Source organism: Alligator sinensis, unplaced genomic scaffold (assembly GCF_000455745.1).
Source record: "Alligator sinensis unplaced genomic scaffold, ASM45574v1 scaffold636_1, whole genome shotgun sequence".
Lineage (NCBI taxonomy): Eukaryota > Metazoa > Chordata > Crocodylia > Alligatoridae > Alligator > Alligator sinensis.
Genome location: NW_005843430.1, coordinates 73,247 through 90,470, shown reverse-complemented (window position 1 = coordinate 90,470; position 17,224 = coordinate 73,247). Strand labels below are relative to the sequence as shown.

General features: G+C 45.2%; 1 protein-coding gene across 1 annotated transcript in view; it reads left to right on the top strand.

The window, feature by feature from the left end:
• Positions 1-4,122: 4,122 nt before the first annotated feature.
• Positions 4,123-17,224, top strand: part of LOC102384260 (sperm flagellar protein 2-like) — a 45,100-nt gene continuing 31,998 nt past the window's right edge. Inside the window, exons 1-3 of the mRNA XM_025195207.1 lie at positions 4,123-4,318; positions 14,655-14,747; positions 16,868-17,041. Coding sequence (XP_025050992.1) covers positions 16,898-17,041 — 144 coding nt within the window. The 5' untranslated portion in view covers positions 4,123-4,318; positions 14,655-14,747; positions 16,868-16,897. The remainder of the gene's footprint in view (positions 4,319-14,654; positions 14,748-16,867; positions 17,042-17,224) is intronic.

The following is a 17,224-nucleotide window of genomic DNA, read 5'->3' as shown; positions in this document are numbered from 1 at the left end:
GACAATTGGCCAGTTTCTCCAAGAGGCGATCATGGGACACCAGATCGAAGGCTTTTTTGAAGTCAAGATATATGACATCAATCTCTTCTCCCTTGTCCAGGTGATAGGTCATCTGTAGGAGGATGAACATTTCCAACTAGAACAGAGCCAAGAAGAAGGGTTTTGGTATGCCTTCCAAGAACACCTAGCCCAGCAGAATGGGGAAGTGCTAAGACCTGAGTTGATGCAGACCACCCCGAGGTTTGAGGTGAAAAATGATTTGCTGTATAGAGTGGAACAAAACAAACATGGGGAAGGGGAAGTAGAGCAATTACTAGTGCCTCAGCGATATTGAAAGGCCCTACTGAAAGCAGCACACGAACTCCCTATGGGTGGACATTTGGCGCAGACAAGACTGAGGCTCATATTAGGGGAAGATTCTTTTGGCCAGGGTTAATACAGGAAGTGGCCAGATACTGTTCCTCCTGCCCTGTATGTCAAAAAGTGAACCCCAGTTGTCCTCCAAGAGCCCCATTAGTACCACTGCCATTGGTGGAAGTACCATTTGAATGGGTGGCCATGGACATTGTGGGACCACTACCAAAAAGCAGTGCAGGACACCAATTTATTTTGGTCCTAATAGACTATGCGACCAGATATCCAGAGGCAGCACCTATGTAGATGGTGTCTACCCCCAAGGTGGTAGAAGAATTATTAAAGATATTTTCCCGAGTGGGGCTTCCCAGAGAATTGTTAGCTGACCAAGGAACTAACTTTACATCTCGTGTGTTCGAGGGGGTGAGTAAAACACTGGGAATCAAACACCTAAGGACGGCAGTATACCATCCCCAAACTGATGGATTAGTGGAGTGATTCAACAGGACATTGAAACAAATGCTAAAAAATTTGTGGTAGAGAGTCCCCAGAAGTGGGACCAAATGATACCGCCTTTGTTGTTCACAATAAGAGAGGCACCGCAGGCCTCAACAGGGTTTTCCCCTTTTGAACTGTTATACAGACGACAACCAAGAGGAGTTCTGGATTTGGTTAAGGAAAGCTGGGAAGAGCAACAAAGTAAAGATCAGAATATAGTTCAGTACATAATACAACTGAGAGAATGCCTGGAGTCAGCACAGAGAGAAGTCTTAGGAAATCTGAGGGAGGCCCAAGAGCGGTAAGCAATCTATTACAATTGAGGGGCTTGGGAGAGGAAGTTCTAATTGGGAGACCACGTACCGGTCCTCTTGCCGGATCAGGAGAGTAAGTTGCTAGCACAATGGCAAGGCCCTTATGAAATAACACGCCAAAATGGGGCGTAGATTATGAGGTATATCAGCCAGACAAACAAAAGAAAAAACAGATATACCATGTTAACATGCTAAAGCCGTGGCAAGAACGAGAGGGCCTGTATGTGGCCCTCCAACCAGAAGAGCCAGAGCTAGGACCCTGTCTGGGAGAGAGAAGGGGGAGGTGAAGTGAAAGTGGCTCCCTGATTCTCTGAAGAGCAGAGGCGGCAGGCAAGAGAATTGGTGAGGGAATATGGAGACGTGTTCCAAGAGGTCCCCGGGGAAGCTTGAGGCATGATACATCGAATACAGACCCCTCCAGGTCAGGTGATCCGCAAGAACTGGAGGCGAATCCCACAACAACTCCAAGGCCAGATAAAGAAGGAACTTGGGATGATGTTAGAGAGAGGCATAATCCAAGAGTCTCAAAGTGAGTGGCGCAGCCCCATTGTGGTCGTGCCAAAGCCAGATGGAAAAATTAGGCTCTGTATCAATGTCTGAAAGGTGAACGCAGTGGCCAAGTTCGAAGCATACCCAATGCTGAGGATAGATGAAATGGTGGAGAACATAGGGCAAGCTAGCTATATCTCCACATTAGATCTAACGAAAGGCTACTGGCACCCTTAGCACCCGAGGACCAAGAAAAGACTGCATTCGCCACCCCATGGGGCCTATTTCATTTCAGACGCATGCCATTCAGCTTACACGGAGCTGCTGCAACATTTCAGCGGCTAATGGACAGAGTACTGGCGCCGCATAGGACATACGCTGAGGTGTATATAGACAATATCACTGTGTATACTACAGATTGGCCTGGGCACTTAACAGCACTGCGGGTGGTATTACAGGACTTAAGGAGGGTAGGGTTGACCGCCAACCCAAAGAAATGCACAATTGGAAAGGAAGAGACACAGTACCTGGGGTTCCAGGTAGGCAGTGGGAAAGTAAGACCATTGGTGGATAAGGTGGAGGCCATAAGGGAGTATCGAGCACCGCGAACGAAGAGGCAAGTGAGGGCCTTTTTGGGAATGGCAAATTATTATAGGAAATTCATCCCTCATTTCGCAGAGGTAGTGGTGCCTTTAACCAAAATAGTAAAGGCAGCGGCCCCGAACAAAGTGAGATGGACACCAGAAGCAGAAACAGCATTCCAAAAAGTGAGGGAGGCGTTCTGTACACAACCACTACTATATACGCCAGACTTCAGTAAACCATTTGTGGTGGTGACCGATGCGTCCAACTGGGCTATCGGGGCGGTATTGGCCCAAATGGTGGAAGGAGAAGAACGTCCAATAGCATACATCAGTAGGAAGCTGCACCCTCCAGAAAGAAATTATGCTACCATAGAAAAAGAACATTTGGCAATCAAATGGGCCATAGAAATGCTCCAATATTATCTGTTAGGGCAGAAGTTTATGTTAATCACAGACCACGCTCCGCTGCAATGGCTACAGAGGATGAAGACTGATAACGCAAGGTTAATGAGATGGGCCCTCAGTCTTCAACCATACTGCTTTGAGGTGGAGCACCGTCCTGGAAAAAAAAAAGTAAGTGCAGATTTTTTTATCAAGACAATATGGAGAGGAGGAGGGTCCAGAGGAGAAAGGAATACCCCAGATGAAAGAGAAGAGGGGGGCATGTATAACAGGGAACCCTAACCCTGTCACTAGGCAGTAGACCTGCACCTTTAAGACAAGGACTTTCTGGGCCCGGAGTACTGGTGTAGAAGTGGGTAAGGACAGGTTCCGGCCCACTAGTCAGCCAACCTGAAAGGGGCTGGATAAGAAGCCAGAGCAGAATGACAGAAGGGGAAGGAGTGCCCCTTTGAGAGCTCCACAGAGAAGCTGGTGAGTGGCCCAAAGGCGGGAGCTATGAACTTGTGGAATGACAGCAGCTTTGTTTTACCAAGGTTGGCTAGTGTGGGGGGGACTGCCCGTACCGGGGCAAATCCCATAAAATCCCACACGGTGCGCCTTGGGGAAAAGGGGAGCAGGAGGCACCTTAAAACCTCCGCCTTTATGTATTCCAATGGTGAAGGAACAAGAGCCCGGACCGGAGAGAACGGAGATAAAAGATGTGCGGTGGAGAAAAATCAAGACCTGGCCCAGTGAGTCTGAATCTTATGGGGGGAGGTGTGTAGCAGGGCACTAAGGTGCCTGCTACTGGGAGAGCCGGAATAGCCACTCAGGTGGCAGTTGCCAGGACAACCAGAGGGAGCCAGTGTCCCCCACCTGCTAGCGGTCAGCTGACCGGAAGGGGAGGGCCTGGTTCCCATTTAAACACCAGAGCTGAGGCCAAGGGGGCAGTACACTGCCAGCAGCTAAGAAGGAAGGAGCTCTCTCATGGAAGGGAGGAGCAGCCTGAATGCAGGAGCAGCATCTAACACTGCTGCTGGATGGCACCCGGTAGGCTTGAGCAGGGTTAGAGCTGGTTGGCTTAAGTTTTTATGTTATAGCCAAGTGGCTTGCGTTTGTGTTGTCATTTAATACCAGTGGTTTGGGTGAGGCTATTAGGGGTTGGAGGAGGCCTGATTGTAGGGACCCACTCCTGAGCGGGATCCCCGGCGCCAGTGAGGGCGCAGCTTTTGGGAGCCTGGACCCCGGTGCCAGTGAGGGCGCAGCTTGTGGGACGACCTTAAAAAGGGCCAGAGAGGCCTGGAGCACCTGGGAGGGGGGGGTGCAGTTGTTTCTGTTGTTTGGACAGGTGGAGTCACACACAGGTTTTGAATTTGTGACCCCTTTGACTGTGGGGCCAGCACTTGTGCCTCTGGGCCGGGGGGGTGTCATGCCTCAGAAGGGAGCCAGAAAAGAGGCCAAGAGCCTCCAGGCACTGGAAGGAAGAGCTAGAGCCTCGGAGTCTAACCCTGTTTGGTGGGTTTGGATGGAGAGGTCTAGCTAGAGAAAAAATGGGTCAGAACCTTATAGGAGAGACCCCAACATACCCAATATAATCAGCAGTCTCCTGCTCGCATACTAATTCCATCAAGACGTGGCAGGCGAGGTTAGAGCGGGACAGCAGAGGTCCAAGAGGACTCCAAGGGTGCCCCACATAAGGTGCAGATGACCCGGAAGATGGCGCTGGGGAGGGCGACATGTCACATGCTCAAGCATGCTGCAGCGTCACATGCATTCAGCGCCCCACATTTCAAAATGGAGACAGGGACGTTGTTGAACAAGCCTTAGTTAAAGTGCCCCCAATGCCATTTTGAAATGCAGGATGCTGAATACATATGACACGGTAGCATTTTAATTAGAGCGGTTGTCCAGGAGCCACTCTAATGAAAACATCCCCACCACCCCCACCCTGGAACATGTGTATAGACACCCAAACTTTCTCAGAGCTGGAAAAACAACAAAAAGTGCAGCTCTACATAGTTCACCTATTTACACATTGTTACAGTATTTTTCACTGAAGTGTGGAGAGTTCCAAAGTGAACAGAATGTTCATGTGGCGTCTTTAACACAGGACGCTAGTTGAAGATCCTTTAACTCAGTATCTGATATGAATGATACGAGTGCTGAACATGCTAGCAGTTGCTTTGCAGCCATACATACAAACCATTAGGAAATTTTTAGAAAGGAGATCGTTAGATTTTTTCATTTTTAAAATGCTATACTAATAGTATCTTTCTCTTGCCTCCAACAAGTAGTTTTTACATTGCAAATCTATAGAAATACATGGAATGGTCTTCAAAAGATATTTGCAAATGTTTTAAATTTAACTCCTTTGATTAATCCATTATAGCTATGGAATCCCTCAGCCTTATCAGGCTCTTAACCTGGGGGTTATGGCACATTCCTGGAAAGTGGGAGATATGGATTAAAACCTTCTCAGGCTTAGGAGGTTTGAATCCAGGTCTTCCAGTTCCTGAGAAAGTACCCTAACCACAAAGCTATTGGGTAGAAGGTGAGTGGTCCAACAAAGTGGATGGGTAATATAAGTACATCTAATGCACTGGGTCCTTCAAGGGGCTTAGGCACAGGCTTCTAGTATATGAATCCCAAACTAGCCTTAGGATTCAGGTGCTTATCTTTCAACAAAGCAGATGCTTGGAGCATGTGTAGCAGTCATGATTTTTCATGGCCTGTGCCTCTTCTTACATAAGTATTAGAATGCATAGATCTTTGGTGAAATACCTAGGACTTCACATCCATGTAAACTTTTGGGCAGGACTTAGCTTAAGCACACATTAAGGACAAATGAAAATTCAAAAAGGATCATATGTTTAATTATATTTTGTGTGGGTTTTATGTAATATGCAAATCACTATTGTTCTGACTATTTGTATGTGCTTATGAAGTCCTGGTACGTTTTGACACTTATACTAAACATAGCTAGGCATTGTAGTTTACCTACTATGCATGGTTGTGATGTCTTCCATTTTGATTGATATCCACATGGACACATGTATGGTAAACTTAAGTATTTTTTATATTCACCACCGGAACGCTTGAGTGTTATAAGGCTCGGTTTCCTAGGTGCATCTGAGAGTGCCTATCCAGTCAATCTGGATCTTGACTCTCTTGACCACAATGTTTTTTTCAGTCTTATTGGTTTCTATGTCCTCAGCCCTTTAGTAGATCTGTCTATAGCTGTGTATGTGTGGATTATTTTGTGTCTCATGACAGTCTTCAAGCTTTTAATGTGGGAGTGTCATTGGTTGAATTTTTTCAAGTGTAATTTTTGTTTTGCTGACTGTGGGAGGCTATTATTGTCTTACACCTAGACAAAAGCTCTTGGTGAAAGGATAACTTGGTTGGCAATTTTTAAAAGTAGCTGTTATGCAGAGTATAAATAATTAAGATATTGTACTAACCTTATATTAGCAGAAAACTATGCTGTATAAAACAAGCAACATAAAAGCCTAAATGCTGCTTAACTTCAGGAGTAAAGTTGTGGTCCCAGACATACAACATCCTCTTCCTGTTGGATGGCTTATGTGACCCCCTGCATAGTGCACTGGTTACTGTGGATCCTGAATAAAATGTGCTTAGATGTCTTATTCAAGTTCTTCTTTCTGAATTCTTCCTATAGGTGCAGATTCCAAAATTTAGGTGCAAAAATACATGGTATTGCTGAATCTAAGAATCTTAATAATCAAGTCCCATGCATGTAAATTCTGACTAAAAGGTGTATAGTGCACATAGTCCTTTTTAAAACTGGGCTCTAGCCAGATTTAACAAAAGCCTACTTAATTCTAAAGAATACTCACCAAAATCTGTAGAATGCCACAGACTCCTACAAACCATACTGTTGACAGCCCTGCTAATTGTAGTTCGTATTATTTTAAAACACAAATATATATTTCCAGTAGCATAATTTGTAGGGGGATGATCCAGGCACCAGCTCTGGACACTGATTTAGAAGGGCAACAGAATGGCAGCTTTAGGTCATGTTGTGGGAGCTTGTGCCAAAGCAGCATCCCAGGGCCAGTGTGAAGAGGTGAGCACTCCTATGGTAGCCCAGGTGCCAAAATTTAAAGTTATGTTTCTATATATTCCCTTAGGGGAAAAATGAAGGCAGAAGCTTTTCAAACTTGGGAAAGTTCAGACTGGTTATCCCAACAGACAGAGTTTTGCAATTAGGGCTAGGGACAGAAGTTCCCCACAAAATGGTTTAAGTGATCAGAAACTGGTATAAACCTGTAACAGAACAGAAATTCAGTGCACATAAACCAGTTTCAAAATGACTGAAACTAGTTAAAGATAAACCTGGTTGGATGTAGTATCAAACTTCACTGATTTAGGTCAAACCAGTTTACAGAACTTCTGCCCAGACCCATTCCTGGTTTGAATTAAATCTAATTCCCCAGCATCCCAGCATGCTTTTCAGCCCTGGGCTGGGATGTGCTGTCTGCTCCTGAGAGCAGGGCTGACACCACCCCTCTGCTTTCTAGCCAGAGCAAAGGTGGGGATGTGACTAGACTCCAGTTGGCATGGCCCCCTAAAGGGGTTTATTCCTCTTCCCTCCCCTCTTCCCCTGGGGAACCGCAGCCAGAATCTGCCTGGCCAGGGCAGAGCAGCCCCTGTCATAGACCACCCCGCCTCCCCCCGCCAACTGCTCCAGCGGCAGAAGCGGGGGTGTGGCCAGATGCCAGTCGGCTTGACCCTGCCATTAGCCCACCTTGCCTGAGGCTGGGACTGGGGCTGCGGGGCTGAGTCGGCCTGGCCCGCAGGTGCTGCAGAAGGTGGGCACGGAGGGGCTGGGCCATGGGGGCAGGGCCCTTTCCAGCTGCCTGTGCCACGGGAGCTGTGCACAGGAGGGGCTGGGGCCACGGGAGCTGTGCACCCAGATTGCTCCCAGCTCCCTGAGTCCAGGCTGTCATGGAGCCACAGCTGGCTGGAAAAGGCCCTGTTCCCATGGCCCGACCCAGGCTGGCACCTCCGTGCCTGCCCTGAGCAGTGCCCACAGCCAGCCCCGCTCAGCTCCAGGCAAGGTGGGCAGATAGCGGAGCCAGCCTGGGCCAGACCACAGTGGCAGAGTCCTTCCCAGCCAGCTGTGGCTCTGTGACAGCCCAGCCTGGTGTGCATGGGCAGCAGCTGGCTGGGCAGCAGTGCTTTATTACTGAAAATGCTTTATTACTTTCCTGGTGAACCATTGGTCCCTACCTACCACATTTATGTCATCCATGTACACAATGCACTTAGTCTTTCTTCTGCTTCCTCCCAGTATTTAGATTACTACCACAATGGCAGAATTCTTTATTTACTCTACTAGAGGTTCTATCGCACAGATGAAGAACAGTAGGGACAGGGAGCACCCCTGCCTCACCCTCGAGCTCTTTTCTACTGGCTCCTTCAGGTGTCTGTTTATTAAGACCTGACTTTTTGCACCTGCATATAACATCTTCAACCAACTGAGGAATCCTGCAGAGATGCCTAGCTTTCCCAGCATTTGACATAGGAATTTGTGATTGACCCTATCAAGGCTTTCTTTTTGTGTTTAATATTGTCAGGTTTAGGTTTCTTTCTTTGCAGTATTGCATGGCATCTCTTACTTGTATCGTGGCCTCATTAATTTTGCTCCAGTGGACTGCCCATACTTGAACTTCTGTTAACATTTTCCAGATTACTTCTTCTAGTCTGTTCACATTACTTTGGCTAGAAGCTTGTAATCAAAGTATAACAAAATCATTGAGCGCCAGTTCCTTATCTGGGTTTTACCCCCTTTCTTGAATATCAGGGTTACTATTCCTTCTTTCATGCTTTTTGAGACTTTTCCTTCTCTCCTCTTATTGTAAACGTCTATCAGGTCTGGTCCCAGTTGGTCCCAGAAAGTTACTTAGAATTCTTTTGGCTGTCCGTCTTTTCCCATTTTCTAAAACTTCTCAGGGTGTCTCAGACAGACAAGGTTCCTTGGGTGAATCTGATCTCTTTTATTAGACCAACCCAAATACTTGGAAAAGAATTATTAAGCAAGCTTTCAGGTTCAAAAACCCTTTGTCAGGATAAGGAAGTTTCAGCAGTTGGTGTGTGCTCTTCCTGGATAGATTGAAAAGTAAAGAAGCCAGTGGCTGGGCTGGTATGCATACAAAACAGGTAGTCAGTGAAAATGTAGATTGAGGAGTCAATGGGTGAGAGACAGGCTGGGAAGTGGGGGGGATGAAAGTGGAGAGATACCTGGGTAGTCATGTCAGGCAGGTTATAATGTATCATAAATCCAATGTCTGTATTTAGTCCATGATTTTTAGTATCCAGGAAGTTGATGAAGTGGAGTTCATAGGCTCGTCTCTGGGAAGTGTTTTGTAAGTTTACTTTGAGGATCAGGACTGAGAGATTGGAGAGAGAGTGGTTTTCTTGTGAGAAATGTGCCCCCACAGGTAACTGGGTATTCCTGTCTTTGATAGATTTCCAGTGTGCATTCATTCTGGTGCACAGTTGTTGTTTGGTCTCTCCTACGTATTTTCCATCAGGGCATTTGGTGCATTGGATGAGATATATTACATTTCTGGAGGTGCAGCTGTAAGATCTGGGATGCTGATGGCTCTGTTGTGGGGTGTAGTAATAGTGGGGGTGGTGGAGTTATGTTGGCAGGTTTTGCATTTCTTGTCATGGCACGGTCTGGATCCTTTTGGTGTGTTCTGGGCTTGAGGAAGTTTGCTTCTGGTGATGAGGTTAGGGTGTCTCAGACTTTCTGCACCTTCCTGTCTTCTCCCAGTTGTTGTTGGTCTTCTCCCATTAGCTGCTTTTGCAGTTCTTCTGGACAGATCTTTCTGGCCTTCAGCTCTACCGCTCTCTCTCTGTATAGTTCTTTGTAGAAATGTTTTACTATTTGCAGTATGTCTTCTTTTGATGTTTGTTCTTCTTTCTCATCCTGGAGGCACCATATTTCCTCTTCTGATCTTGTTGAAGAAATCCGTCCATTCTTTTATTTCCTCCACCCACTGTGCTCATGCCAGAAACACATTTTTTCTTTCTTGCTCTTTAAATCAGTGTTCCAATTTCCCTTTTGGTTCCTCAATTTCTTCTTACATTTTGAATCCTAGCATGCTCTGCTGTTGTAATTTTTGCAGTTTCTGTTGCAATTGCATCCTATATGCTTCTTTCCTTTTTGCTTGTTCTTTTCCTATTCTTATAAATTAGTCATTTGTGCACTCTTTTACCCACTCCCACCAATTGGTTACTGTTTCAAAACACCCTTTTAGTGCTTTCCATCATATGTACAGTTTTTCATTCTCTTCTCGGGTCGTCTTTTCTTCGAGTAGCGTGGTGTTTAGCCTCCAGATTCCTTTCCATTTCTGCATACATTTCCCTTCTTCCAGCCCTGCTGTAAGCATGTAGTGGTCTGAGAAGAAAACTGGTGTTATTTCTGTTTCTCTCTTTGTCCATTGCTTTGATGTCTGGATAAAGTCAATCCATAAGAACCTTTTCCCTGCCCAGTATCTTCTTGTGAAGGCAACTTTTTCTTTCTGTCTTCCTTCTTCTATAACTTGCAGATCAGTGTGTATGATTATTCTGTTTAGAATCTTTGCCAACTTGTCTATGGTTCCTGCTTGCCTCTTGCCCTTTCTGTCTTGTGCTTGTCATTTGCAGTTGAAATCACCTACTAACGTACACAGTGCTCCGGCAGTCATGCTGATTTCCAGTTTTTCCAGGAATATGCACCTCTCCTTTCAATCCACTGGTGCATAGATATTTGTGATCTCAAATATTTTCTAATTTATTTCACACACTACTTGCAGGATTCGCTTCCCCCCTCTCCATTCCTTTATTCTCTTAATTTTGATGCTTGCATTCCTAATTAGCTGTACTATACCTGTTGCTCTGTTTATCTTCAACCCAGACCAGCTAGATGGTTCCTGCTTCCACCGTCTCTCATATTCTGTGTAATTTTTGGCTGCTGGTATTGCACATTCTTATATACAGATAATATCTGCCTTTATCTGGGCTAAATACGCTTCAATCATATTTCCATCTTTTGTATGTGCTTAAATATAGTTCAAACTATGCATGATATTAGCCAAAAGCCAAAAGGTTCATGATTTACTATATAGTTCATGGAGCTGGGCCTCAGCAGAGTGAACAGCATTTCAAACCATGGTGATCCCAAAGCTCAGCACTGCTTAGTATGTGTATGTACTCCAGATACTGCTCTCTCAAAGGATCCATGTGCTAATTAGCCCCCCACTTACAACTGGAACCGGGTTTTCTTGTCATGAGTCCTGGGATACTTCAAAACTTTATATAAGGATGAGGTGCAAGGCAACCTGATCTGGCTTCACCTTATGGAGGGTGGGGCCACACCAATCATATGCGCCAGGCTGAGAGAGGAAGAAACAGAGGGATTCTGGGTGAACTGAGACCCCATTTGGTGATATTTGCCAGATATTTAAGGCTGGTAAAGAAACAGGAATAATTGGAAATGGGAAAGAAAGGCACAGATCAGCTGTGGGAATTAAAAATGGATGCTGCGTAGTGGCTCACCATGACTCGAAAAAAATAAAGAGACAGTGTTCAGGGGGTCTGTGTTTAATGGGCACTATCATTAGCTTAATTAGATGGGTTGCACTAACCTGTCCTTGTGTTAGGCTCCTATAAGCTTCTCAGCCTTTTGGTTAAAATCAAATATAGCATTTTTAGCACCAAGGGAAGGGTGTCAGGACTGGCTTTGGCCCTCCAACTTCCAGACTGGTATTGCAGTACCTCCAGGCCCACTGCCAGTTCCCTGTGGACGGAACCCACCCATTTATTAAGGACCAAAATAAAAAAGGTTTCCATCAGCATGTTTACCCAATGTGGGCCATGTACTCTATAGTCATGCTTAGTGTTGGCTACATTTAATGAACTTCAAAGTTGGTTTTCATTACTTAACATATATTGTTTTTGGTAGTAGCTTAATAATAGACAATGTATTTAATGAGGTTTCATTTTATGCAAATAGAAGATGAGGGGTTTTTCTCCCTATGCTGACTGGGGGGAAAATATCATCTTGTATTCAAATAAATATGGTAACCCCCTCCCTTCTTAAATTCAGGAAATTCCTTTTTTGAAGGGAAAAAAACTTAATGCTGCTAAGGTTTAAATCTAAAAACCTAATCCAAATAGAGTTTTAATTGAATGGATACATTGATAATCTATTGACAGCCTTTCTTTACCAACTGTGAAAGTTTACACCTGTAATAATAATATTATTCTATTAAACAGATAAGAAATATACTCAGAATGTAATTTATTATTTTAAAATTAAGTGTAACAGTTCAGTAAAGTTTCATTCTCTATTTCATACAAAAATTTCACTGATTTTCAAAATGTCATGAAAATAAGATTAAGTTACTGTCATGACCCAATGATTGTGTGTGCGCTTCGGCACTGCAGAATTATTTCCCGCCACATGAAGCTTTCTTTGCACGGTGCAATTCTCAGCTGCAGAGAGAAAACCCCAGTGCAAAGGAGTTCCCGCCACCCGTATGGAAATTTGTTCCCCATTATTGGCTGTTTCTAAATTATTCCCACGTGGTGGCTAGTGATTGGCTTGCTAGCCGTATAAGAGGTTTGAGCAGTTTCCGCCCAAGTCAGAGATCTCCGAGAATCTCAGGAGGATCCTGAGAACCCCGATTCCAAGAATTCCGGGAGAAATCCAAGAGAATTCCGACAAGGAGTCCATGATTATCTCGTGGATTTCTACGTATATCTTGGACCGAATGATGGTTTGATCACCCATCAAGAGTCTCTCCCCGTCACCGGACGATCCTTGACGTACCCCTGCCCTGCACGCTCGTTGAGAGTCACAGCACGGACTCTCATATCGGTTTAGAGAGCTCTCATCGTTCGAGTTTTCTTCTTTTCTTCTTTTCTTCTATCTACAACTGTAACCAAGCAAGTTTTCCTGCCTGCACCGCAACCATCTACGGTGTAAGTAAAATAATCTTTAATCAACCTCTACGCGTCAGTGCCTAATTCTAGTCCGCTGTGCTGACTTCCCTGGCCCACGTGCCCGGGCTGCTGGCCACAGCCCCTCGGCCCCGACAGTTACCACCTATGTTGCCATCTATAACAAGGTTCCACCCCAGGGGTGGCCTTGGAACCCTTGGATCCACCCTTCAGCCCTAGTTATCTTTACTGTCTTTGGACACTCTCCCCTTCAGCTTATCTGCCACGCCTTGATGTAAATGTATACTTGTGAAAAGGGAGGCTGTCCCAGGGATTCTGGAGCCAGGTCTCATACTAATTAGCATGGGTGTTGCTACTTAGTGTCTTAAGGGCTAATTATGTGGCCTTCCTTCCTGCTTTTAGCTACACCCAAACCTTGCAGATGTTACCCATCATTTGCTCATCATTGGGCATTAATCCCCATTGTCCGATCTGGTCACTCACTCATCCATGGCCCTCTAGTCCCAGTCTCAACTCCATTTTATGCAGGCCTCTAAACCTGACGCAGTTTTCATCACTGTTGGGGCCTCTGGCCTTGGTGCCTTTAACCATCCTGGCCCCTTCTGGGCTCAGGCCTCTGTACCTTGAACAATCTCAACTCCTCTTGGGCTTAGGCCTGCAGTCTCAGCCCCTCCTTGGCTCAGGCCTTTGTCTCTTCCCTGGTCCCTCCAACTTTTTCCCAGTCCCTCCAGGGCCCATGCCTCAGTCCTCTCTCTGTCCTGGGCTTAGGCATCATTATCTGAAATGGACTCGGCCCATCCTAGGCTATGGCCCCCTTGGCCCTGTTTATTCTTGCCCCTCCTGGTCTACAGGTCCCTGACCCTGGTTTTTGCCCTTTCTGGGCTACAGGTCCCTGACCCTGCCTGCTTGCATCACTCTATGACTGTGACCCTGCTCCTTGGCCTTGGCCTCTATTCCTCAGGGCCCTGGCCCTGCTCCTTGGACAGTTGAGACCTTGACAGCCCCTACAGTCTCAATCCCTAAACCACTGGTCTTGCCTACCCCAGTTCAGGTGTTAGTCAGGAACCTTGCTGCAGCTCTATGGCTCAGGAGCTATTCTCTCCATGACTTCTAAGTCAAACTGCCTGCCCAGCTTAGGCCGTGGGCTATATCCTGCAAGCCCAGCCCCTTTTGGATCATCTGGCTCCCTTAATTGCCCTCTGCCTCACCTGCAGCCAGCTTCTCCTGCAGCCTGCCTTCATCAAGCTCCCTGCTCCACCATCCCAATGAGCAAACAATGAAAAAATAAACATCAGTGAGAATAATAAAAACATTATGTACAAAATATGCAATTTCCCATTGCATATGGCTACTGACCAAAGTGAATGTTAACATCGAGTCACTTGTACTTCTGATTTAATGAGGTGCAAGATTTGGTCAATAATAATTAGGGACCAGATTACAGCCCAAACAATATGTCTGCCTTGGAGAAGAATGGAGTATAAACTTGACCCTTATTCTCTGCAACCCATTGACTTCCTGGAGTTGCTCTAGGGCACCTTCCCTAATCTGTGTGCATAACCCCTGCCCCCAACGTATCAGTCAGAGCCATGGTACACATCCTCTCAAAGGTCATATTTTGTGCCAGGTCTCAGGGATAGCTAGCTGTACCCCGAGCCTGGAGAAGCAGGAAACCACAAGGCTGATAATGACTTGGAGAATCATCAGTTTGCTCATGTAGCAGTGCAAATGCAGAGGCCTGTGTCAAAGCATTTGTTGCTCTGTAGGTGTGTGAAAAAATAGTTTCAATACTTGATATTTTGAGACCAATCCCTTGAAAACCAATCAGTTTCATCCTTCAACAGCATACGGTTTTGAATTGATGCCATGACATCTAGTAGTCATTCGCTCACAAAAGTAATTTGTTGCAAGTATTCAGAGTTCTGATTAAATTGCTAATGGTAAATTGTTGCCAACAAAAACAAATTCTAAATCAGAATAGGTTCTTAGCTGTTCCCTAATTTGAGAAGAAAATACTCATTTTGCTTTAAACAATGAGTAACATTTTTTTTTTTTGTAGGTTGGCTTATGGTTTAAAGGCAGTGAAGATCTAAAAATTCCAGAAAGTCCTACAGAACCTTTGCCTTTTAACAGGCTGGAGCATCTTATAACGGTAACTGTTGAAATCTGTTAAGAATTTTGGAATATCACTTGTCATTCTGAATCAAACTTCCTGCGTCTAATTTTTGATGGTGTCTTCTGTTGCAATGCACAGCCACTTTTGCTCCTGAATTCAAATTTTCATATATTGCAAGTTAAAGCCTAAACTAAAAAAAATGGATCCCTTACTTAGATTTCAAATTAGTATTTGAGTACCCGAATCTAAGGGAAATCAGTGAGAGCCATTAGTTGCTCAATGCTTTTGAAACTATAAGCCCAGTTTTTGGTTGCAAATGTGAAGTTTAAGTAAATCACTTAAGAATAATAATAACTATTGTAATAAAATATAAGAAAACACCCAGGAATAGGAAATGTAGCTTGACCAATTGAATTTAAATACATTGGGTATAGGTAGGGGTTGAAGCATTTCTACTAAAAGAGATTGATTACATGTGTTAACTTTTAAGTCATTCTATGAAATACTCATTTGAGAAAATAAAATATAATCTCGATTTCTTTAAATTTTCTGCAGAATCTCAACACACTTTCTTTCTTAAAGAGAATCTCTATTCAGCAAAAACTGTTTCACTACCTATATAATCATGTAGGGTATGGACTGAGTGAACAGGGAACTATTGTGTACCAAGTCCCAGAATAATGGAATTAGGGTGCACCCACTAAAATTAGTAGGAGACAGATTTAAAACCAACAAGAGAAAGTACTTTTTTTATACAATGGATAGTTAAGCTGTGAAATTCACTGCCACAAGAAGTGGTAGAAGCGGATAGCATAGCCAGGTTCAAAAAGGATGGGCAATTGGGCCCATGGGCCACATAGGAAGTTTTGGTGAACTGCTGTGGGCCAGGTCAGCAACCCCACCCCCTCCAGTGCAACAGCTCACCAAAACTCCCTAAGTGTCTTTGCTCCACGCTTGCTTGGGTGGCTGGGATGGGGACATGAGTGTGCAGGGAGCAGCACTGGAGAATAGGATGGGCAGGTGGGACCAGAGCTGGGATTGTGGCAGTGACAGCATGGGGCCAGGGCCTGGGGCAGAACCATGTTCTTCTGCCTGCACACCCCTGCTATGGGTGCCAGTTTTGTGGCCAGGCACATGTGGGAAGCAGATCATGGCCTAGCCCCGGCCCAGGCCCCACGCTGTCACTGCCCTGTGATTGCGCCCATGATCCTGGCCTCACCTACCTGTCCTGCACCCAAACACCACTCCCTGCCTTCCCACAACCCCATCCCATCTGTCCGACTGTGCACTCTGCCCTCACAGGTCCCGCCCTGGAAGTGGGTATGGGATGGACTTGCTGGGGTGCCCAGGCAGCGGGGCTGGGCTGGGGCTGGTGGCAGCAGCCAGACGGAGCTACTACCACCCAGGCTGCAATGAAGCAAGTCCAACTGCTGCACTGCCCCAGCCCCACTGGGCCAGGGGTGGTGGAAGCAGCCATACACTCCATGGCTTGGGCTGCCCTCTGCATCTGGGCTAGGCGAAACCAAGGCACCTGCCTGGGCCAGACAAAATCCTTTGGCAGGCTAGATCTGGCAGGCCGTATTTTGCCCACACCTGAACTAAAAAGATTCATGGATGATAGATCTATTAATAGCTGCGGAAGTTGTTTTCTCTGGCATCTTTGAACTAATGCTGGCATATGCCAGGAGGGTATTAGATAATGATAAATCACTCTAGAAATATCTGGTTCAATGCTCTCCCTCTAGCATCCACTTCTGCCACTGTCAGAGACAGGATGCTGGGCTAGATGGACCATTGGTCAGACCCAGTCTGGCACTTCTTATGTTTTTACGTTTATCTAGCACAGTGGTTTTCAATTTTGTTTAATTTGTGGACACCTAAAATTTTTGACTGGAGTTGCAGACCCCTTTCAAAATTTCAAATGGAGGTGTGGACCCCCTGAATTATAAATATGGGTATTCACATACTTTAGCTTGATCATAGTCATCTTTCACAGACCTCCTCGACATAGTCTGTGGGCACTTAGGGGTCCACAGACCTCAGGTTGAAAACCACTGACTTCTTATAGTCGTACTTCTTACAGATCAGTAAAATTTGATTTAAAATGTGTCAAGCATCTATTGCAAGAATTAATTTAAATGTTTTTCCTTTAATAGTTCTTCTTCACTTTATTTGCTGATGACAGAATGGATCCACCTCAACTTGACTATATTAAGATGCTGCTGTATTTTGCCTCCCACCCTGATGCTGTTGAAGGAGTCTACAGAGCACTTAGTATTGCTACTGGCACATATATCCATAGAAAAAAAGAGATTTCTTCTCCTTGCATGGTAAAACATGATCATGCTATAAATAATTATATTGGGTAATAATGGTACCAGATAATCATAACTTAAGTTCTAAAGATGTGGGGTCAGTTCTTTTCTCATTTCGCATGTTGCAATGACCCTTCCTTACAAATATAAAGAGGAGTCTGGGAATTTGCCTCTTCAGCAGTAACAAAAATATATGGC